The following is a 25,059-nucleotide window of genomic DNA, read 5'->3' as shown; positions in this document are numbered from 1 at the left end:
TGACCGGAGAGGTGTCTCGTTCATGTGTACATAGTTCTCAAACCTGTAGGGTCCGCACGCTTAATGTTCGTTGACGATATAGTGTTATATGAGTTATATGATTTGGTGACCAAATGTTGTTCGGAGTCCCGGATGAGATCACACACATGACGAGGAGTCTCGAAATGGTCGAGAGGTAAAGATTGATATATACGAAGATGGTATTCGGACACCGGAAGAGTTTCGGAGTGCACCGGGTAGTCATCGGGGCACCGGAAGGGGTTCCGGACACCCCCGGCAAGTGTATGGGCCTTATGGACCAAAGGGGGAGAAGCACACCAGCCCACAAGGGGCTGGTGCGCCCCTTCCACCCCTTGCCCTCATACCAAAGAGGGAGGGAAGGAAGGGGAAGGCGCCCCAAAGGCAGCCAACCCCCCTTTCCTCCCTCCCCCCCAATATACAAATATGGAAAGGGGGATTCGACCAGGGCAGGCACCCTAGGGCAGCCACCGGCCACTTGTGGAGCCCTAGGGGATGCCTCCCCTCCCCCCTCCACCTATATATATGAGAGGAAGGAGAGGGGCAACACGCACCACGATTCCCTAGCCGTGTGCGGCGCCCCTCTCCCTCTAGTTCGTCCCTCGGTCATATTTCCGTAGTGCTTAGGCGAAGCCCTGCGGAGATCAATTCACCATCACCGTCACCACGCCGTCGTGCTACGGAACTCATCTACTACTTCACCCGTCTTGCTGGATCAAGAAGGAGAGGACGTCATCGAGCTGAACGTGTGCAGAACTCGGAGGTGTCGTACGTTCGGTACCTTATCGGTTGGAGCGCGAAGAAGTTCGATTACATCAACCGCATTACTAAACGCTTACGGTCTATGAGGGTACGTAGACACACTCTCCCCTCTCGTAGCTATGCATCTCCATGGATAGATCATTGCGTGTGCGTAGAACTTTTTTTGTTTTCCATGCAACGTTTCCCAACAGGATTGTCACAAATTCACTTGCTATTTGGGCAAACAAGTTTTCTTGCCACCATGAGGTGTCTGACATATGTCCTTTATGTGGTGTGGAATGCGAGGGTGGTTTCCATGCACTCTGTAGGTGCCCATTGGCGAAGGAGCTGTGGCATGCCATGGCCAAATATTGGCGCATTCCAAGGGTTGAGGACGTTATTAACCCTGGACCAGAGTGGCTCTTCACCATGGTGGAGCCACTCGATGTGGAAACGCGAATGATCATGCTCATGACCATGTGGAGGATTTGGCATGTTCGCAATGAAATCACGTACGAGAAGAAGCCACCTCTCACTGAAGCTTCACTGTGTTTCCTGCAGGGGTACATCAATTCGCTGCTTATGCCTCCAGCGGCACCCCTGCGGTGGTATGATGAAAGGAAAGATGGTAGTGACTGCTCCGCGGTCACGTCCTTATGTTCAGGCCACGCCCAAGGAGGAGAGGAGGTGGATCGCACCGGCGCCGGTGCGAATGAAGCTCAACACAGATGGTAGCTTTGTCCCGGCATTGGACTCAGCAGGAGGAGGCATGATCCTTTGGGATGAGAGGGGGAGATAATATATAGTGCATGCAGGGAAATTCGTGCATGTGATAATGCACTTGGAGTAGAGCTAGCGGCATGCAAGGAGGGGCTGGAGTTAGCCCTGCACCGGACAGAGTTGCCAATCACGATGGAGATGGACTGCGTGGAGGCGGTGGCTATGATCACATCACATTCAAAGGACCGCTCGGTGCACCGTAGCACCATTAAGGAGATTAGAAGGCTGCGGCATCTGCAGGACGGGAGATCTCTTTTACTCTTTGTTGTCGTTCGCAAAATAAGTCTAGTCATGAGCTTGCCACGTATGGCCATATAACTCCCCGAACCGTTGTTTTGGTTCCATTCGGGGATAGCCTCTGTTGTAAGCTTGGCCACGGCTGAGAAGCCACCTTGAGGAATGAGAATCTTCCTTTTTCCCACAAAAAAAAAAAGAAACAATCGGTGCTTTTTTTTGCATCACTCTGTCATGTCATGTTTTTGTTTAGCAGTGGCTCTGCTCGGGCTTTACAATTTTAAAAAATATATAAATGCTAGGTTAATCATATACTAAAAGTGCATATTTGAGTTCTAATTTTTTTGAGGGAAATCTGAGTTCTCATTCTATCATACATGATTGTGTTGGAGGTTATATGGAGCCTAGAATTACTCGGACCAGCTAGTGTGGTGTGTTGACCACTGCCACATCTGCAAGATCTTTTTTGTTTTGCAATGACGTCCGCAAGATAACTAATGTGAATAATGATATCTATATCTATTACCTACATATAAAGCAAGCGCTTAGATAATTTTATTAGTTTCGAACGCCTCATCTGGCCTGGTCCACCACGTATGTTTTGCAGAAAAGTCCCTAGCCTTTCTTAGAACCCCGCGGTACACTTTTGTCCTATCGAGCGTTTCTTGATTTTTCTTCCGCATGTTTCCTTCCTTCGCTTGTATCTGCAACAGCCAGGAGATCTATCCGAACACCAGAACGGGAACTACAACTATAATAAGCACCGCTCCCGACCCAATCAGTAGAATTAGTCGCTAATGTCGCGGCCCTACAGTTGGCTCCCATCCCCAAGCTCAGGACAGATCGAGGGACGATGAGGACGCCGTATCCCTGCGACGGCCACTTCACTCCGGGCTAGCAACAGACCGAGGGACAACAAGGACATCGTGGCCCTGCGTCGGCCGCCTCACCCTGAGCTCACAACATACACATACTAAGCTACGATGTGGACGTCATGGCCCTGCAACGACAACCTCGCTCAAAGCTCCCAACAGACCAAGCTCCAACGAGGATGTTGTGGCCCGAAGGCAGCCGCCTCGCCCCGAACTCGCAATAGAACGAGGGACAACGATGGCGCCATGGCCCTGTGGTGGTCGTCTGGCCCCGAGCTCGTAATAGACCGATGGCGCGACGAGTACAAACACTTCTGCAGGAATGACTAATAGTGGTGGGCAGGAAAAAGGCCATCAATGGCGGGTGAGGCTCTCAGGGTCGCCCGCCGCAGACCTCCCGCCATTGCTAACATGCCCCACCGCTGCCAGCACCGCACGGGCTTTGCCCGGAGGCGGTAAGGAGGGAGAGGTACATTCCCACCACTTCAGGCTTCAGGGCTAGCCATAGAAAGATCCAGAGCCAAAGGGGGTACTTGTTAAATTAAATACAGTATACTACCTAACATTTCTAACTGTTGATCTTCTCTTGCTGCGTTCATGAAGCTTGAGAGCGGTACATTCTTTTTTTCTAAAAAAACAGATCTTTATTCATTTTCAATAACAATTACACCGTTTATGAGGAGGAGTAGAATTTCACTCAAAGGCTCCTCAAACCAGTCAAAAGTTGAAGAAATTTTAGCTAACTTAGCAAGTTCATGGGCAACTTTATTTGCTTCCCTATTACAGTGCTCGAATCTAGTAATGGGAAAATCACAAGCCAAAAAGCAACAATCGTCAAACACTGCCGCCGCTGTACTCGCCATCCGTCCTCCGTTGTTTATGGTTTCAATGACCTCCAAGTTATCTGAGTTAATAACAATACGGTTGCAGCCCACCCTTTCAGCAATGGATAGACCATATATGAGCGTCAAAGCTTCAACTGTCAGAACATCCGTGCACCAATCAATTCTTCAATTCCCCCTGCAATGAATTTTCCTTTATCGTCCCTCAAAATAGTGCCGGCCGTGCCTTTAAGTAGGTCATGATCAAAAGAGGCATCAACATTAAGTTTTACAAACCCTCTTGGAGGTAGTATCCATCCACCTCTTTTCATAGTAGTTTTCGGTGATCTGGCCATAACATAGTTTAACGTAATAGCACAAATCCCCTTAGAAATCTGGTTGAATCTTGAGTTTTCTCTTTATGGACTAATTTTCGTCTCTCCCACCGTAAATACCAGGTTGTATTTGCAATCATTTCAGGAACATTCCGACTACCCAAGATATTAGCTCATTTTCAGGTACAGAGACCAAATCGTACCGTCGATGGCCATCACTGAGAACAATCTGGCCCGCGCCCGAGGTTGTCATGCATGTGCAGTGGTCAGGGACGAGATCTGGATTTAGCCAATATCCAAAAATAAATTAACTAAGACACGTATACAAAATTGTTTTTTTAGGGGTACATATACAAAAATGTTAAAAGATGCAACTGAGAGTACGGGCCAGACCCCATGTTCCCTCGTAGCTGGCCCACTTCAGCTTGGTGTGTGCTTGCTTTTGCTTCCTACACGGCTACCAGAGAATGAAGGAATATTCAGATACCTTTTGAGCTTATATCTTTCTAAGGTTTGAGCTCTCTCTGGGAGGGAACGATTGGCCAAATAGTAATTTGATAGTATGAGATTGATTTATTATGTGCACTTTTTTGGGCAATATGGAATACTAGAAATGATTTGATTTTTAATGACAAACTTCACAAACTTTTTGCAGGTTATCCACGGAGCCACAACTTGGATCCATATGTGGTCATTACTCACTTATGCGGACTTCAGGAAGTTTTTGGTTATTGGGTGCAACCGGCGGGAGACGGTAGCACGGGCTATTTTCAGCCGATTTAGATGGCGAGCTAATAATAGGCTAGGTGTATAGGCACCGTAGCCTGTTCTGTCTCACCGGATGTGGCATCTTTTTTGTGTTTTCTTTCGTTTTGCACTAAGATTGTGGGTCTTTTGTGGTTCTAAGACTTTGTTACATTACTTTTAATAAAATGGCTGTATGCATCGATTGATGCAGAGGCCGAGGGTTTTTCCTCCTTTTCCAAAAAAATGAGATTGATTTATCATCAAACGTCCACTGTTATTTTATTTTTTTGAAATGGAACACTAGGATTCCATACTTCACACCGGCTCAACAAAATCGCTGGCCATCATAACACTTATATCGTCTTGGGGTGCTTTGGTTATTAGCTAACAGGCACCTGACCAACTGCAAGTAAAGATGTAACTAAAGGGATAACGGCTGGCTCTCTTTGATTGGTCGGGAAGGAAAAAATAACGCTTCGGGATAACGGTTGGCCTAGCCTCCTAGCACTGCTACCCTCCGGCACGATGGGTGGAGCAGTGGAGGGGCCAGACGAAGGCCTTGCGTCTCGAAGCTGGCGGTGGTGATGCATGCGGGTGTCACTTTCCTCTTGGGGCACCGTCTTGGTCCTTTTCCCTCACCGTTGGCACTCTGGATGAAAACCTTCGTCCACTTTGGCAAATGCGGCATCGAGACATATGGAGTCATTATCTTGTTGAGGGTGTCGTCAATGACTGTGAGTGGTTATCGGTTGTGGCGATGAATCACATGCGCTTCTCCTCGACGGCACTCTAACGGCATTTGGTAACGCACTCTTGCGTCTTAGAAATGTTGTGTCGTCTTTTTTTTGTCAGCTTTTGAGGATTTCCTCGACACCATGTACACTTTTGGACCGAGTGGCTTTATAATATAAAGCAGGGCGAGAGGCTGTTTTGAGAACAAGAAGGATAAACGCCTGACATTGTAAACGTTAGGCGGAAATGAAAACATGATAACATTACAAACTATGATCCACAACAATAGCCTCTGTTTTTTTGTTTCCTGGACTAAAGTATGTTAAGGTGTGATCAGTACTCTGTTTCATTAACCCGCTATATGGAGGATAAAATTGAGGTGGTTGTTTTTAACACGTGTTTTCTCTGAAGAATATAAAAAGGGTTCCTAACAATCTTGAAAATGGGCAAAGGATTCCGCATTCAACTCTATCCGGCCGGCTAAGCTCTGGCATCAACCTCTGTTTGTGACACTGTTGCACGCAACTGATGTACGAGCCGTGTTGGCAACTTAAGTCTACGTCGGCGCTGCATACTCCTCCGGAATAATTATTCAGGTTTCACCGGTCAGAACACTGACCAGCCGTTCGTTGCTGTTCTTCACCGGTCAGAACACCGACCAACCGTTCGTTGTTGTTCCTGATATACTAGTTGTAGGCTGAACTGCAAATATCTGTTCGTCAACCAGTTAGATGATTAATCATGTGAACCTCCCGTCAAAAAGGCGAAAGGCCGCATAAATAAGTCCCCAACTTACAGGTCGTTGCAGCAACACAAGGAAATAGATTGGTGTCGGGAACTTGGAATACACCTGAACAGAAACATCATGGTGCCTTTTAGAAGCACTTTTTCCCTTATCACATAGTACATGGCAGAAATTAAAGTTCCTCTGAACCAGATTGACATGGAAGCTTAAAGAGCACTGAGTAGTCAGTCAGACATGATAATGACAACTACTCTCTCCGTTTCATAATATAGTGCATATAGATATATATTTTTTTAAGTCAAACCTGACAAACTTTGATCAAGTTTGTGAAAAAAAACATTTACATCTAGAATGCCAAAAATATATCAGTAAATTCATCATAAGATGTAGTTTCATATTTTTATGTATTTGATATTTTCTATAAACTAGATTAGAGTTTAGTTTGTCAAAAAATTCAATACGCACTACATTACGGAACGGAGGAATATTGCAGTATATATGAAACAACTGAACTCAGCCAACCGGCCCCAGGCCATGCGCCCGTCACACGTGCTGGCAACATGCGTCCCACGTCGGCCCCATGTTTGAAGCGGTAGCATTCCAGCCTTATTCAACTGCGAAGTGACCTCCTTCACAGGTTTCTCTTCAGAGCCTCTCCTCCTTCTCCATCTCTCTCTGACGACGAAGCTCGCTTCCCCTCCATCCCGCTCGTTTGAGTAGCGCAGCGAGTTTTTTGGGTGCGTGACAGGGTTGCGAGCAGCTGCGTCGCCGCAATCTGCCCGGCCATGCACGACTGCAATCTGCCCCGGCCACGCACGAGTAGGGCAGCACCGAGCATGCAAGGCCATGGCTACTAGCTCCGCCCCGACGATGCTACACGTGCGCCTGATCGCTGTCGACTTCACGACCACGCCGCAGCCCCACCCTTTCCTCACCACCGTTGTGACTAGCTGACGGCGAAGCTGGGACCGGCACCCAACAACATTACGACCGGCAGATGTGGATGCTAGGACAATGTCTCTGCGATGCTGGAACTTGCAGCAGGGAGTACTGCGACCAGCAGTACGGGATGCTGGAACCAGCAGCGGGGCGTGTTGCGACCGCGACAAACATGTTACGACCGGCAGATGTGGATGCTAGGACCGTGCCTCTACGATGCTGGAACTTGCAACAGGGAGTACTGCGATTGGCAGCACGGGATGCCGGTACCAGCAGTGGGGCGTGTTGCCACCGCGACAAACATGTGCTGGAACCGGCTGACTATACCACGTACTAGAAGCTAGAACCCTAGGTCCCCCGCAAAAAAAAAACACTAGGTTAGCAACGCCCCGAAAACCCTAGGTCATCGATGTTGGAACATAGCCCAGCGATGCTGGAAACCGGGGCCACTGATGTTGGAAGCGATATCGACGAATCTGAAACACACAAACCGACGATGGCGCAAACTCGACGCCGGTGCTGCAAACCGGCCACCACGATGCTGCAAACCGGCCGCCACAAAGCGATGCTGGAGTCCCATGGGCTCACCTCCAAGGACGAGCCACACAAGGCCACGACCATAGTGCTTCACAGAGAGGGGCGAGCAGCACCGTCAACAAGCATCTACTACACGGCAGGAGGCATGTGAGTATTTTTCTTTCCTCGCTCGTGGGCCATGTGTTGTAGAGAGGTGGATGAGGAGGAACGAGCGATCCTAGGCGTTGATGTGCTTTTGATCTGACAGCTCGCCCACCGATCTAGCACTTGACCGGCGCAGAGGGATGTCCCAGTATATAACAGCTCAACGGTATGAGTTCCAGAAACCTACTATACATTACACATACAGAACACAGCGGAAGCACTACTACGCGTCATCACCGAGATCAGTGTTCTTAGCCTAGGAGTTTAGACATTGAGTAACATGCTTCCGAGACACCTAACACACTTGTCAAGCCAAAATAAAATAAAAATAAACATCACATGGAAATTTCGCCAGCCCATAACAACACTGTGATGAACTTCCCGCCACCTAACATCATCATTACCGGCACATGACTTGAGAACTTCCCTTCAAACTCAAAACTAGTTTTCGGGACCATCAGACTGAATCCATGCTTAAATTATAAACCTACCTGCTTACCAGGCACCTTCCAGAACGAGAACGCCACCAGAAGTGGAAGATATCATGTACAGTAATAAAGAAGCATACAGATCGCATCATCTCAGCAACCACTGCCCACTGTTAGTTTCTGGATAGAAATCCCAGAAAAATAGCCGTCACACTCGGTTTCCTAGTCGAGTGGCCTTGATGCTTGGGCATTTGGGTTGCACGGTTTGGAACTGGAACGATTCTTGACAAGTGGAACCAACGATTGGACGACGTCGGCCATCAGTGGCCTATAGTCAGCCTCCGGTTGAACGCACATGGCAGCGATAGCAGCCACTTGAACAGCATCTTTCAATGAATATTGACCTTCCAGTGATGGATCCAGGATCTGGACAACCTTTTCTCGATCAGTGAGCATAGGTAATGCCTGCATCAATGCAACAAGTGAAGGGTTAGGTGTATGCAAAGTTCAGACATGGAGAAAAAATTCATGAAACCATGACCTTTTACTACCAAGAACAATAAGAGGAAGATGGATCCAAATTAAGAAAAGTGATGTCGTGACTAACAAGCACATCAACATCATAGCGCAGCTGAAATTACATAATCAGAGTGCATGTACATATTTTCAGAGAAATACACTTTTATTTATGTAGACTATAGTATCTATAGTTCTATACATTATTCAATTAACATTATGCTTCAAAATTGCAGAAACAAAATTGAAATTAAGGCCACAACAATTAGAAACTCAATTTTTCAGCTAATGTTATGCTTGGTTGCTTACCCAGTTAACTAGAACACCTTCCCCAGGAGGCCTCTTCATATCAACTGGTACCCTGCCAGTAAGCAATTCCAGAAGCACAACCCCATAACTGTACACATCTGATTTGGTTGTCAAATGCCCAGTTAATGCATATCTACAGATTTCCAGCAGGTGCACAATATTAGACATAATAGTCGGTCGAGTAAAACACGAAAAAGGTATTGCACATGTCAGTATCAAATTTAAGTTCTTGCACGATGGACTTTGCATGCTCGAGAGAGAAAAAAGTTAACATAAGGACTGCAAATCAAAGTAATTTCTTTTCCGAAGCAAATCAAAGGTATCTAGTCTTACTCTGGTGCCACATAGCCCTGCGTGCCTAAAACTCGAGTTGACACATGACCACCAGCTCTATCAGACCCAAGCTTGGCCAAACCGAAGTCTGAGACTCTTGCATGGAAGTCCTTGTCCAAGAGAATGTTGCTGCTCTTGAAGTCCCTGTGTATAACAGGTGGAGTAACACGCTCGTGGAGATACTCCAGACCTTTTGCTGCTTCAAGAGCTATTCTCATTCGTGTCGGCCAGTCCAATTTTGAGATGCCGCCACAGGAACCTACATTGATAGCTTTAACATTGTCAGTCGATGATAAGAACAGGCTTGTCGATTAATACTTTATCCACTACATTAACATTTCCATGTCAATCTTAAAAAATGTCATTTCAGAAACTGCCAACTAGACGCATGCATAAAAGAGTGCCAACGCATACTAACAAAGCAAGAGCGTACGATATAGAGAAAATTCCTCCTATGCCACGAATAACTCTCAAGCTCCTGATTACCAATGGACAAGTCCTTTGTTCCTTCCAAGCCACCAGTTTTCATTTCATTCCTCCCTTCTATTCTATGACATCTATCTGACCATTATGACCTTGAGTTATAGGGTGTATAAATAAGTACCATCGCACGGGGGCAACATGGTGACCATTGCTGGCATGGAGGGAAGAAAATATAAATCTGGTGGCAAGGAAGGAACAGGAAAGTATTCAGTGGCAAATCAGGGACTGGTGCATCTGTGTGTGTGCCTGGTAGTACATTTTGCCTTGCATATTTCTAAATTATAATATCAAGAATTATCCTAAGTTGATAACACGCCATATGTAGAAACTTACAAATGTCTTCTGAAAATGCTAATTTACCTTCAAAAGGCACCTCAATAAAGTCCATATACAAAATGCTAAATGATTTGACTAAACTGGAAAGCTCATTTGACAGAATGGCATCAGTCCCAAACCAAACACAAGATAAACAACTTCACAATTTTCTAAGAAATGGTTTTTTATTCAGGACACGGTCCATTCTTTCCTGATTAAAGATGCAAGCTACACGATAGGACAAGCAAGTTCTTATCTTGAAGAAAGAAGTTGGCCGTGAAACCTATTTGTTTCACTAGTAGTTCCTACTCTCTTCTACTAATAAATAAACTGACACCAGCAGACGGTAAGCATGTTTTCTTTCACAACAATACCAAGCCAATAGCATTGATATTAGATAGTACACTTAATCTCATCTTGTAACATGTAAATGGCTCCAATTTAGTTAAGAAGCTGCATGAATAATTTCTGGGGGGTATAGGACCTCATGAATAAATGCTATGTGTGCACTACAGAAGGCGTGACACTACCAACATTGTACCTATACTCAAATTCGTGAGGTACCTACTAACCTTGCTGAGATCCATTACATTTACCAATTAATCAACAACCTAGAGACAGAAACAACGATTAATTGGTTGGGGCATCAAATGACAGCATGTATGTTGGGAACTAGATATATCTTTGTTCTTAATCTTCATAATTTGAAAATATGATTGATTTTATTTCAGACTGAAACTTTGAAGTAGATGATTATCTAGGTTTAACAGTTAGGTATTATGAACTGTTTGGTTTGAGGAACCGGATGGTGAATTGTCATGCAATCCTAGGTGTCTTTTGAGTAAATGGATATTCAAGTTGTTAACCGAGGACGGTGTTTGGCAATCGCTATTGCGAAACAAATATTTGGGACACAAACCACTTACTTCGGTTGAAGCCAAGCCAACGGACTCACACTTATGGAAGAGACTAATGATGGTGAAGAAAGTTTTTTCACAATTTGCATCGTTTAAGGTAGAGAATGGGGAGCCAGTGTGTTTATGGGAACATAAATGGATCGGGGACATGCCCTTATCAGCTATGTACCCAAGATTATTTAATATTGTCCGTCATAAGGATGCCACCGTAGACGCTGTGTTCGGGTTTAGAATACTTTGGTTGATTTTCGACATTCACTCATTGGACAGCATTTAATTGATTGGAATGAGATCGTCCTCAAAGTAGTGGAGCTTCAATAACTCAGGGACAAGACTTGTTTAGGTGGGATCTTCAGACCACACAAGTGTTTTCTGTGCACTCCATGTACTCGGCTTTAATGGATAAGCGAGTCAGATGTAGATCAAAATGGTTATGGCGTCTCAAACTGCCTCTTAAAATTAAACTGTTCCTGTGGTATTTATGCACGAGCGTAGTCCTTACTAAGAGCAAGTATAATAGAGCTGAGTCAGCGGGCTATAAGGAATAAACTAGTATATTTCTGCTTAGTTGGAGGAAAGAGAAGAGGAGAGAGAAGGTAAGCGGGCTCTTCGTGAAGAGCCAGCTCTAGCATGTGCTCCTAGGCACTTTGTGAGAATGAAAGATGGGCCACATAATAAAAAAATAGTACACTCTTTTGATCTACTATTGTACATGTTGGCTATAAGATGAGCTGTAGATGACATGGCACTGGCTTATAGCCATCAGCTGGCTATACTATTAACCATGCTCTAAGGATAATTTAATAAAGCATTAGTGGCAGGCGGACACACGTTGTAGCTTTTGCAGGAAATTATCCAACACCTTTTCTTTGATTGTGCAGTGGCTAAGTGTGTTGTGCTGTGTAGTTCGGCTTTTTAACATCACACCACCTTGTGGTTTTCTCGTAATTTTGGGTCATGGTTGCCGCGCGCGCGCGCGCGGGGGGGGGTGATAAGTCATGAAAACACTCTTTTTTGTGGGGGGCGCAGTGTTATTTTGGTCTGTTTGGCTATGCAGGAATGATGTTCTTTTTGACAAAAAAAAAGTTCTCTTCTATGCAGGTGCTACTCATGCACCAATTGGTTGAGATCATGGGCATTATTACAAAAGGAGCAGTGCAAGGATTCGATAGAGGTTGGCGCCAAGTGGCTCGAATGGATTACCACAGAACTTATGTCCCGATTTGGATGACGTGTCAGTGACAGATTTCTTAGTTTATAGAGTAGTCTTGCTTGCTGAGTTATTATCTGGATCTTTTGGTCTCAAACTTTTTGGTTGAGATCATTTTTCTTGATGTAATAAACATTTTAATAAGTTTGGCTGCATGCATCTATGATGCAGAAGTCGGGGGTAATAGACGCTTCCATTGTCTTCTAAAAAAAATTCCTAGCCCCTTGTTTGGTTTGAGAATGGTTGGTCCATCCATTACCACATCTAACTACATAGCTTTAGTTATAAATGTGTGATTAGGTCATGCCACCAATTTCAAGGGATCAACCATGATAGACCAACCAAACCATGATGGATTGGTGTTCCTGAAAACCAAATAGCCCCGATAATGTACCAACTCTATTCCTCACAAAGGCTCGGTGGAGTATTGCCACACATTCAAGCATCAAACGATTACAATGATACTAAAGGAGTATTGCCATAACCTCTGGTCATAATATAAATAGAAAAAAAAATCTACTTTACAACCTTCAACTCTTACTGAAGTTCACTTTACAACCTTAAACTCCTAAATCGTTTTTTTAACCCCTAACGATGAAATCTGCGAACTCCACAACCTCGGTCCCGACTCAGATGGTTTCGTGCTGACTCAGATGCCATGTGGAGGACAGCCTGGACTGCTTATCCACACCAGTGGACTGCGGCATGAGAAAATTGCATTAAATACCTATTTTTCTCTAAATAGCAGCCTGAATAGCAAGGCGAATAAGTTCTTTATGCAGTTAGCTGACATGGCAGTCTGATGACGTGGATGAGTTGTCCAGGTTGTCTGTTACATGGCATCATATTAAGGCGAAACCACCTGAGACTGGACCAAGGTTGTAAAGGAATAGCTTTGGTAGTTGGAGGTTAAAAATAATCCATTTAAGAGTTGAAGGTAATAATGTGAATTTCAGCAAGAGTTGAAGGTTGTAAAGTGGACTATTTACATAAAAATATTCAACTTCCCATAACATTTGTCAAATGCTGAAAAGTCATATAAATCAAACTTAGACAATTCACCTTTTGTTGTTTAATGCTACTTCCCCTCCTTGTAGTCACATATAATCTTTGCTTCTACAGGAAGGCGAAATTGTTATGTCTAATTGTCTATTTCTTTCCTCCTCCAACTAGTACACGGGGTTCTGGACATGCATCACAACAAAACATTCCCAACCTAATACTGCCAGTATTAATCCTTGAACCAATGAACTCAGTTAGGTCCCTACATGTACTAGCTCTGGAATTCGAAGATTATGCCAACCAAAGCCAATGCAAACTAACACTAGGGATATAGATCCCGCCCAAATAAGACCCATACTCTGGTGTTTCAGCGTCGTGGGACTTGAGTAACAATGTCAAACACCTTTCATGATCTGTGCACATCAAAGCACATACATATTTGATGTAATAAAGATGGTCATACCTCCATTTGGGTAAAGATGCTCCTGGAGACAGCCATTGGCCATGAACTCATACACCAGTAGCCGGTGTCCACCCTCTGAGCAATGGCCAATCAAGCCCAACAAATAAGATGATCGAAGCCGACTCAACAGCTCAACCTACATAAAGATCACATCAGAATAAACATCACCAAATTTCCAAATTTACCAGCCACACAACTAATTAATTGATAAGGATTTAGTAAGTCAAATAGCACCAACCTCTAGCTAAAATTCAAAATATTACAACCTGACATATAGTCAAGACTACAAGCAGTCAAGCCTTCTGACTAAGCTCTTCATATATCTGGTTTGATTCCGTAAACAAAATCTGATTTGAAGCCAATACAACTAAGGAACCAACAAATAGCTGAAAGCCTGAAAACTTCCAGAAAAATGACACCCAAAATCTCCAACAATCTAGCTGAACTCAAAAACATCTGTCCTTCACCACCATATGATTCATAAATGTCTTTCACAAAGGGCAAGCCAAAATAAACCCCACAGCGACCCCATTTCCCCTCAGCAAACACCGTGATTTCTCCATTCAGACCGCACAAACTTGGCCGTGGTGGAATGGCCACTGAAGAACCAGCATTTACCATTGGCACTAGGTACTCGAAATGCACAATTCGTACTACTACAACGTTACGGCCCAGACCAGCTCACCTCCATCTCAAACTCCTCCTCGCCCTGCTTCCCGGGGCGGTCCATGAGCTTGACCGCGACCTTCCTCCCGTCGGGGAGCAGCCCGCGGTAGACGGCCCCGAAGCTCCCCTGCCCCACCATATGCGCCCGCCCGAAGCCGCCCGTCGCCGCGTGCAGTTGCCTGTAGCCGAACACCTGCACGCCCCTCTCGGCGCCGACCACCAGCGCCCCAACCGCGGCCCCGTCGCTGGCGGAGTTGCTGGACGGGCTCTCCTTCCCCTGCGTCGGGACCACGGGAGCCGGCAGGGGCAGCGGGGGAGGGGAGGAGGAGCGCTTGGGGAGTGGGTGCGAGTTGAGGCGGCGGGAGACCTTGCGGGTGATGTAGCAGTAGTAGGCAAAGGCGGCGATGAGAGAGAGGAGCGAGAGCGCAGCGAGGGAGACGATGACAATGAGCGCCACCGACTCCTCGCGCTTGTAATCGTCGCCGCCGCTCGACATTGGCGCGGGGGCTCGCCGGAAGGAACCCTAGGTCTGAGGGGTTGGGGAGAAGGGGAGTGGTGATTTGGGGAGGTCGACGAGGGTTTTGGGGGGTTTGGGAGTGGCGGAGCGGAATGGAGGCTGGAGTGGAGCTGCGTGGCGGCGGAAAGCTCTCCTTTTCTTTATGCGCGGAAACCGAGGTTTGAGACAGTGGGAAATGGTGGGGCCATATAGCCAGTGAGAGAGAGCTCTCCTTACCTTTGCGCTATATTTATTCTTTGAGGGAAAACAGGGACTTTTTTGAAAAAAATTGAAACAAAGGGAAAACATGGGATTATATGCGTCAATCTATAATTTTTTATTGTTTCATTCTTGCATCATACCACTTTTACATATTTCTTGACAACAATTTATTTTATTTCTATTTGGACTAACCTATTTAACCCAATACTAAAGGCCAGTTTCCGTTTTCTATTGTTTTGGGGGTTTTTAGGTAAAACTTCACGGAGCCGTAATGACCTGAAAATTTACATGGATTTTTACTGAATATATCTAAATGTATGGCGCAAGAATCAAAGCAATATGGGCCTCACAAGACACTAGGGCGTGCCTACCCCCCAGGGCGTGGGGAGCTGGCTTGTGGCTCAACCGTAAGTCGGTTGGAGCTCTCATTCGGTCGCAAGGAAGCTAATTATGATTAAAAAAAAGTAGTGTGAAAATTTCAGCCTGATCGGAGTTACGAAACTCCGGCTATTTAAGAAACAATGTTCGACCAGAAAAACGGAACTGAACACAGAAGAAACCCTAGAGAAAAGAGGAGAGATCCAATCTCGGAGCAGCTCCCGCCCTCCGGGGGGCATGGACGCCAAGGACCAGAGCGGGAACCCTTCTCTCATCTAGGGGGGAGTCCAAGCAAGAAGAAGGAGGAGTGGGCGTCTCCCCCCTCTGTCCCGGTGGCGTTGGAGGGCCGCCGGGGGAACCATCGTGGCGGCAATCTACTCCAACAACTTCGCGGCCGTTATCAACAACTTTCTGCCTCTCCGTGCGGCGGTGTATCCTCTCTCACCCCATTGTAATCTCTACTTGAACAGGGTTTGAGTATTATCTAATGATGTGTTGCACCTCTATTATGTTTGAGTAGTTTCTTTTTGTCCTATGGGTTAATTGCGGCATGGTATGGTTGATATGAGTTTTATGTTATTATGGTGCTGTCCTATGGTGCCCGCCGTGTCATGCAAGCGTGTGGGATTCCTGCTATAGGGGGCTGCAATATGTTAATGATTTGCTTATCATGGGATGCGGGAGTGACTGAAGGCTAAACCCAAGTTCGTGAGTTGTTGCATATGAGGTTAAAGTGGACTTTTGACTTAATGCCATGGTTAGGTTTTACCTTAATGAATCTTAGGTAGTTTTTTTACGGAAGGAAAGGTAGTTGTGGATGCTTGCTAGAGTTCTAATCATAAGAACATATGATCCAAGTATGGAAACTATGTTAGCTTAGGTCTCTCCCTCATATCTAATTGCCTAGGGACAATCCTTTTTTCATTGTTCTCCAAAACTTTCTTCTTTATTGTACATTTATTTAAATTTAAACAACAGCTAACTCTTTATTATCTCGCAAAGCTATCTTTTTATTCCCGCAAACTAGTTTTACTTCATGTTCTAGGTAAAGAAACCATTAAGTGTGCGTACAGTTGTATTAGTGGTGATAGAACTTGAGAGAATATTAATTCTACCTTTAACTCCTTATTAGGTTTGACACTCTTATTTACCGAAAAGGCTACAACTGATCCCCTATACTTGTGGGTTATCAGCAGTCCGACCTGAAAGTGCAACTAATCACCGGGTGGTTTTGGTAATTCATAACAACATATATCTCATTAAACTAATGACCATTCAAGATAAATATTTCAGGATGTTCAATGATTGGCATGGCATGGACTACAGATGTGGACCCCTCAAAATGATAAGGATAAGGATTGGCAAAAGCCCAAGACTCTACTTTTTTGTTTAAGTGATCCAAGATCACATTGAGTTCATAGGAAAGCCTATACTATTAAAAGAGGATGAGGTGGTGTTGCTTAATGATCTTGTTGCTCAAGTGCTTAGTGACATTGCTCCAAAATCCCCAACCACTTTCTCCATTCAAATATGTCCAAACCCTAATTCCCAACTCGGCCTCACCGATACTTCTCATCCGGAGCCACTGAGTTCATCTGGACTTAGCCACAACCAAAAACCCTAACAATTTGGTCGCACCGATATGGATCTCGGTCCCACCGAGATGGCCTTGCTAGCGCTCTGTGACTTGTTGCAATCATTTTGGTCTCACCGAGAAGTTGCAATTAGTCTCGCCAAGTTGGCTTGACTCATTCTCTGTTGCCTTGTTGCTTCACTTCGGTCTCACCGAGTTGATGCAATCGGTGCCACCGAGATGAGGTTTGCCCTAAGCCCTAGCACATTGGTCCAATCGAGTTGTTCCCGTCGGTCCCACCGAGATTCCTAACGTTCATATTTTTGCACAGATCGGTGCCACCGAGATGGGTCAAAAGTGTGTAACGGTTGGATTTTGTGTGGAGGCTATATATACCCCTCCACCCCCTCTTCCTCATTGAGGAGAGCCATCAGAATGTGCCTGATGACCCACAGGTATAGGGGATCAATCGTAGTCCTTTCGATAAGTAAGTGTCGAACCCAACGAGGAGCAGAAGGAAATGACAAGCGGTTTTCAGCAAAGTATTTTCTGCAAGCACTGAAATTATCGGTAACAAATAGTTTGGTAACAAGATATTTCGTAACGGGTAAAAAGTAACAAGTGTAACAAAAGTGCAGGAAGGTGGCCAAATCCTTTTTATAGCAAAGGATAAGCCTGGATGAACTCTTATATAAAGCAAAGCTGTAACGCCCACGATGCGGCTATATCTCCCACGTGTCGAGGCACGACTTAGAGGCATAACCGCATTGTGGTTTTGTCGCAAGAAGGGTCATCTTCACACAATCCCATGTAATGAACAAGAATGGGATAACGAGAGTTGGCTTACAATCGCCACTTCACACAATACATAAATATAATTCATACATCATCCAAAATCCACACATAGACCGACTACGGTCAAATCCAAATGAAAATAAGATAACCCCAAATGCTAGATCTCCGATCGTCCCAACTGGGCTCCACTACTGATCATCAGGAAAAGAAACATAATAACGGCCACGTTCCTCGTCGAACTCCCACTTGAGCTCGGCTGCATCATCTGCACTGGCATCGTCGGCACCTGCAACTGTTTTGGTAGAATCTGTGAGTCACGAGGACTCAGCAATCTCACACCCGCGAGATCAAGACTATTTAAGCTTAATAGGAAAGGATGGTGTAAAGGTGGAGCTGCAGTAGGCGCTAAGCATATATGGTGGCTAACATACGTAAATGAGAGCGAGAAGAGAGGCAATGCAACGGTCGCGAAGCTAGAAATGATCAAGAAGTGATCCTGAAACTACTTACGTTCATGCATAACTCAAACCGTGTTCACTTCCCGGACTCCGCCGAGAAGAGACCATCACGGCTACACACACGATTTATGTATTTTAATTGGGTCAAGTGACAAGTTCTCTACAACCGGACATTAACAAATTCCCATCTGCCTCATAACCACGGGCACGGCTTTCGAAAGATAATACCCTGCAGGGTTGTCCCAAACTTACCCCATTATAAGCTCTCACGGTCAACGAAGGATAAACCTTCTCCCGGAAAAACCCGATCAGCCTCGGAATCCCGGTTTACAAGACATTTCGACAATGGTAAAACAAGATCAGCAAAGCCGCCCGATGTGCCGACAAATCCCGATAGGAGCTGCACATATCTCGTTCTCAGGGCAACACCGGATGAGACTAGCTACGAGTAAAACCAGTCCTCAAGTTTCCCCAAGGTGGCCCCGCTGGCAGCTCGGTTCGAACCAACACTCGAAGGAGCACTGGCCCGTGGGGGTCTAAAATAAAGATGACCCTCGGGCTCGCGAAAACCCAAGGCAAGTGTAGGTGGTAGGTGGTCAAATGGTAAAACCAAGGTTGGGCTTTGCTGGAGAAGTTTTATTCAAAGCGAACTGTCAAGGGGGTCCCATAAATCACCCAACCGCGTAAGGAACGCAAACTCAAGGAACATAACACCGGTATGACGGAAACTAGGGCGGCAAGAGTGGAACAAAACACCAGGCATAAGGCCGAGCCTTCCACCCTTTACCAAATATATAGATGCATTAATTAAACAATATATATTGTGATATTCCAAAACATCCATGTTCCAACATGGAACCAACTTCAAAGCAACGCTATAAGAAGGGCTGAGCAAAAGCAGTAACTTAGCCAAACAACGGTTTGCTAGGAAAGGATGGTTAGAGGCTTGACATGGCAATATGGGAGGCATGATATAGCAAGTGGTAGGTAGCGAAGCATGGCAATAGAACGAACAACTAGCAAAGCAAAGATAGAAGTGATTTCGGGTATGGTCATCTTGCCTGCAAGGTTCTCAGAGTTGTCGAAAGCTTGATCCTCGTAAGCGTACTCAACAGGTTCCTCGTAAGCGTACTCGTCTCCCGGCTCTACCCACAATAAGAACACAAGCAACGGAACCACAATCAATCACGGGAAATGCACAAGCAACATGATGCAAAACATGAATGATATGCAAGATATGATATGCGTGCTCCGGAAGAAAAAAAAATGATGAACAAGGCAGTAACTTGGCAAACCAAGCATGCCATGGATAGATGAGATGATTTCGGTCGAAATCGATATAAAGATCACCGGAAACGGATGCACGGTTTGCAAATGGTAAGCAAAACAAGAATGACACGATTCTGCGATTACATCATGATAGCACTTAAAATGCATCAAGTAACTATGCTACAGCACTCCAACATAGCAACAAAGCATATGGCAGTAATCTACAGGAGATGCTTGACAAAAGATGAACACTGAGATACGGCTAGATCACAACATAACAGGTTCAAACAAGCATGGCAAAAGTGCAAAAGATATCAGGTTCACAGACTTGGTGAAATTACTGGACATGGCTGGAACAGCATCAGGTAGCAATGTTCAGAGCAAGCAATCAACATGCTAAAGGAACTTAACATAGAAAAACAAGCCATGACATGAATCTACTAAATGCATAGAACAAAAATCCCTTACTGACCACAAGCCAAAAAGGACCAGAAGATATGATGGCAACCATGTAAACCTAGCAAGTTTCGTTAACAGGTTTCAGACTTGGCAGAAAACAGAGCATGACAGAAACAGTATTATGAAGGCATCTTGGTGAGCTTGATGCACTCACCACAAATCAATGGATGACAAAACAAGCATACCTACAGCAAGATGGCATGTTTATGAAGCTATCCATGGCAAGAGCAAATACATAGCATGAAAGGATCAACTACAACAAGCTTGGCAAAATTGAATAACATGTAAACAATCTGCCAGGAATATTTTATAGCAAAAGTAGAGCAAGATTAATACATGCTACGGTACTCCATAATTGCAAACAGATGCATGGATGGATAGAGCACAACTATATCTACAAAACATCCTTACTGAACATCACCAAAAGGAGCATGGATCTCTCTGTAGACACATGGATACATGGTAACAAAATAACAGCAGACAAAGACTTAGCAAAATCCTAAGTCCCTGAAATAAGAAACATCACGAAGCCTAGTTTGCATGCTTGTGCTAGTTACCACATAGATCACAAAAATACATAGCATACACCTATGTAAAGATGGCATGGCATACATCAAAACACATGTAGAGCTCATGCCCATAAGATGCACACATCAAATGCAACAAAAATAACAAATCCTCATTATCTGATAAGTAACAGCAGTTGACAGCATATAGCACTCTTGCACCAGAGATTTGGGCATCAAGATGGACTCAAATGAACATTGCCCAATGGAACAAAATGAAGAGCATCTCGAGGCGAACATTTCGGCATATTACACGCACGAAACGGAGCTATATGCAGAGAGTTATGATGCAATGAACAGAGGCATATAATGTAAAAAATATGGGACTTGGAAGAATTCGGGGGAGAGGAGAAGTCAACCCACTGTCCAGATCTGGATCGGGCGCTCGGCTAGGGCTCGCCGGGGCGGCTGCCGGAGATGGAGGACAGGGCGGCCGGAGGAGGCGTCGCCGGGGAGGAGGAAGAAGGGGCGCGGCGCCAGCGACGTGGGGACGCGGCGGCGCGGGCGACGGCGGGTTGCCACGTGGCAGGCGGCGATTGGGCGAGGGGCGGCGGCGGACGTGTCCGGCGGCTGCGGAAGAAGCGTCCGGCGGCGCGGAGGGGAAATGAACTAGGGTTTGACCCGGATTTCGGAGGGGGAGGTGTTTTTATAGGTAGAGGGAGCTAGGAGACTCCAAATGGAGCACGGTTTTCGCCCACACGATCGTGATCGAACGACCTAGAGCATGGAGGTGACTTAGATGGGTTTGTGGGCTGTTTGGAGGGGGGTTTTGCTGCAACACACAAAAAGACTTTGCGGTTACCCGGTTAACCGTTGGAGTACCAAACGACCTCCAAATAGAACGAAACTTGACAGGCAGTCTACCGGTGGTATACCAAGGCCACTTGACAAGACTCGGTCCATTCCGAGAACATTCAACACCCGCTCACGAAACGAAACAAGAGGGGTGTGCCGGTGCATGTGGGAGTGTCGGATTGCAAAACGGACAACGGGGAAAATGCTCGGATGCATGAGACGACCACGTATGCAAATGAGATGCACATGATGACATGATATGAGATGCATGACATGAACAAAAAGCAAAACGAAAAACAAAACCCGAACACGAAGGGAATATCATAACACATAGCCGAAAATGGCAAGAGTTGGAGTTACAAATATGGAAAGTTACATCCGGGGTGTTACAACACTCCACCACTACGAGAGGATCTCGTCCCGAGATCTAGGACTGAAAGAACTCTGGATATTCGGAACGGAGATGGTCCTCGCATTCCCAGGTGGCTTCTCGGTCGGAATGGTGCGACCACTTCACTTTCAGGAATTTGATTGACTTGTTGCGAGTCTTGCGCTCAGTTTCTTCAAGAATAGCAACGGGGTGCTCATGATAAGACAAATCTTCTTGGAGATCAATCTCTTTGAAGTTGATGGTGCGCTCAGGAGTCTTGAAGCACTTGCGGAGCTGTGACATGTGGAACAGCGTGCACGTTCGCAAAGTTGGAGGGAAGCTCAAGTTGATAGGCGAGGTCGCCTCTTTTGCCAATGATCTTGAAAGGACCCACGTATCTAGGGGCAAGCTTCCCTTTTATACCGAAGCGACGAGTGCCTTTCATTGGAGAGACGCGGAGGTAGACATGGTCTCCGATCTCGAAAGCCAAATCACGGTGCTTACTATCATAGTAACTCTTCTGGCGCGATTTCGCGGCTTTGAGATTTTCACGGATGACTTTACACATTTCTTCAGCCTCTGTGATTAAGTCGTTGCCAAGAAGTTGGCGTTCACCCGTCTCTGACCAATTTAGAGGAGTACGACACTTTCTGCCATAGAGAATCTCGAATGGGGCCTTGCCCGAACTCGCTTGGAAGCTGTTGTTGTAGGAGAATTCGGCATATGGAAGACAATCTTCCCATTTCATGCCAAAGGAAATGACACAAGCCCTGAGCATATCTTCAAGAATTTGATTGACTCGCTCGACTTGGCCACTAGTTTGAGGATGGAAAGCTGTGCTGAAGCGAATGTTGGTGCCCATGGCCTTCTGGAAGGAGTCCTAGAACTTAGAAGTGAAGATGCTCCCACGATATGAAGAAATCAATTGTGGAATGTCGTGCAAGGAGACAATTCTGGAGGTGTATAGCTCTGCCAACTGAGCTGCCGTGATAGATTCTTTTATTGGAAGGAAATGGGCCACTTTAGTAAGCTTGTCGATGACAACGAAGATAGCATCATTTCCACGCTTGGACTTGGGAAATCCCGTCACGAAGTACATTTCGATATGATCAAACTTCCATTTTGGGATAGCAAGAGGTTGGAGGAGACCAGCTGGTCATTGGTGTTCTGCTTTCACTCTTCGACAGACATCACATTCATTCACGAATTGAGCGATTTCTCGCTTCATTCGAGTCCACCAATACGACTGCTTGAGGTCATGGTACATCTTCGTACTTCCAGGATGAATGGAAAGAAGAGAATTGTGCGCCTCGTTCATAATGACTTTCCTTAGATCGCCTTTAGGAACCACAATCCGGTCCTCGAAGAATAAAGTGTCTCTGTCATCAATGCGATAGCACTTGTATTTGGAAAGACCCTTGTCGATACCACGTTTCACCTTCTTCACCATGGTATCCAGGAGTTGTGCCTCACGAATTTGATCTTCCAAAGTAGGAGAGACTATGAGGTTGGCAAGAAAACCTTGAGGAACAACTTGGAGATTCAGCTTGCGGAAAGCTTCACAAAGATCCGGTTGGAATGGCTTGAGAATTAAGCTGTTGCAATAAGCCTTCCTGCTCAAAGCATCTGCAATGACATTGGCTTTGCCTGGAGTATATTCAATACTCGGATTGTACTCTTGAATCATTTCGACCCATCGAGTTTGCCTGAGGTTGAGGTTGGGCTGAGTGAAGATGTACTTGAGACTCTTGTGATCGGTGAATATGTCCACTTTTCTTCCCAACAAGAGATGTCTCCATGTTATTAATGCATGGACAACTGCCGCCAACTCAAGATCGTGAGTGGGGTAGTTCTTTTCATTGGGCTTCAACTGACGAGAGGTATAGGCCACAACTTTCTTCTCTTGCATTAACATAGCACCGAGACCTTGAAGAGAAGCATCACAGAAAACTTCAAATGGCTTGGATTCGTCAGGAGGAGTCAAGACAGGAGCTGTGACGAGTTTCTCTTTGAGAGTGTTGAAAGCAACATCACACTCAGGAGACCAGACATACTTCACATGCTTCTGGAGGAGGTTGGAAAGAGGCTTTGCAATCTTTGAGAAATTCTCAACGAATCTTCGGCAATAGCTTGCAAGACCAAGAAAACTGCGAAGCTGCTTGACATTCTGAGGAGGTTCCCAATTCACAATTGCGGACACCTTCTCAGGATTAACGGCGATGCCCTTGGCAGAGATGATATGACCAAGGTAAAGAACTTCATCGAGCCAAAACTCACATTTGGAAAACTTCGCATAAAATTGATACTCTCTGAGCTTGTCGAGCACCAATCGCAAATGTTTGGCATGATCCTTCTTATTCTTGGAGAAGACCAAGATATCATCGAGATACACCAGGACGAATTCATTGGTATAGGGGTTGAAGATGAAATTCATCATCCGAGAGAATGTTGGAGGAGCATTGACAAGGCCGAAAGACATGACAGTATATTCATAAGAACCAAAGCTTGTTCTGAATGCTGTCTTGGGAATATCTTCTTCACGAATGTGAATCTGATGATAACCCATTCGAAGGTCAAGCTTGGAGAAAACGTTAGCACCTTTAAGTTGCTCGAATAGCTCATTGATGTTGGGAAGTGGATACTTGTTCTTGATTGTCTTCTTGTTCAATGGACGGTAGTTGACACAAAGTCGTTCCGTGCCATCCTTCTTCTGGACAAAAAGAACACCACAACCCCATGGAGATGAACTCGGTCTGATCAAACCCAGACGCTCTTGTTCATCGAGTTGTTTCTTCAGTTCCTTCAGCTCCTTGGGTCCAAGCTTGTATGGACGCTTGCAAACGGATTCAGTGCCAGGCTCAAGATCGATAACGAACTCAACTGGCCGGTGAGGAGGCATACCCGGAAGCTCTTCTGGAAAGACATCTTGATACCCACAAACGACTGGAATTTGAGAGATGGCATTCAATTCGCCCTTCTCATTGAGAGAAAACAACCGAATGGTTTCATCACGAGCGGCATAGATAATCACATCCTCAGAAGAGTGTGTCAATTGAATTTCCCTGGCAGCACAATCAAGTTGAGCCTTGTGCTTAGAAAGACAGTCACCAAGAACAATTGGAGAAGACAGAAATTTATAGTTTCCCATCTTGATGGAAACATCCGGAACCATGGAGCTTGCGTTCATGAATTTACCCGGAGAGACAACTGATAACGGTCTAGGCAAATCTTGAAGAACCAACTCATGCTTGGATGCAAAAGGTCTTGAAATGAAAGAAAGCGATGCACCAGTATCAAAAAGAACTTTTGCAGGAATATCATTAACTGAGAGATTACCCATTATCACATCAGTAGATTCCTCCGCCTGAGCTGCATTCATCATGTTCACCTT

The 25,059-nt window shown here is 45.5% G+C and overlaps 1 protein-coding gene across 2 annotated transcripts; it reads right to left on the bottom strand.

Annotated features, from left to right (window-relative positions):
- Positions 1-7,798: 7,798 nt before the first annotated feature.
- On the bottom strand, positions 7,799-14,918 carry LOC109752792 (probable serine/threonine-protein kinase PBL7). 2 transcript variants are annotated; one of them, XM_040400500.3, is made up of 5 exons: positions 14,307-14,918; positions 13,622-13,757; positions 9,232-9,502; positions 8,899-9,031; positions 7,799-8,538 (listed from the first exon to the last, which is right to left on the bottom strand). In XM_040400500.3, the coding sequence occupies exons 1-5, from the start codon at positions 14,781-14,783 to the stop codon at positions 8,296-8,298; spliced, it is 1,260 nt and encodes a 419-aa protein (XP_040256434.1). In that variant the 5' UTR covers positions 14,784-14,918; the 3' UTR covers positions 7,799-8,295. The 2 variants fall into 2 exon arrangements, with proteins under 2 accessions (XP_040256434.1, XP_020167285.1); XM_020311696.4 differs by having other exon boundaries at positions 9,232-9,490; positions 14,307-14,916.
- Positions 14,919-25,059: the final 10,141 nt, after the last annotated feature.

This window comes from Aegilops tauschii, chromosome 1, assembly GCF_002575655.3.
Source record: "Aegilops tauschii subsp. strangulata cultivar AL8/78 chromosome 1, Aet v6.0, whole genome shotgun sequence".
Classification (NCBI taxonomy): Eukaryota; Viridiplantae; Streptophyta; class Magnoliopsida; order Poales; family Poaceae; genus Aegilops; species Aegilops tauschii.
This window is presented reverse-complemented; position numbering and strand designations above follow the sequence as displayed.

Bases quoted from the DNA above. Each gene is read 5' to 3' on its own strand.
- LOC109752792 (XM_040400500.3), bottom strand. From the start codon at position 14,783: ATGTCGAGCGGCGGCGACGATTACAAGCGCGAGGAGTCGGTGGCGCTC. The intron at 13,758-14,306 runs GTGAGCTGGTCT...ATCTTTATGTAG, and splicing joins AGGAGGAGTTTGAGATGGAG to GTTGAGCTGTTGAGTCGGCT. The intron at 9,032-9,231 runs GTAAGACTAGAT...GGAAATCTGTAG, and splicing joins CAGGGCTATGTGGCACCAGA to ATATGCATTAACTGGGCATT.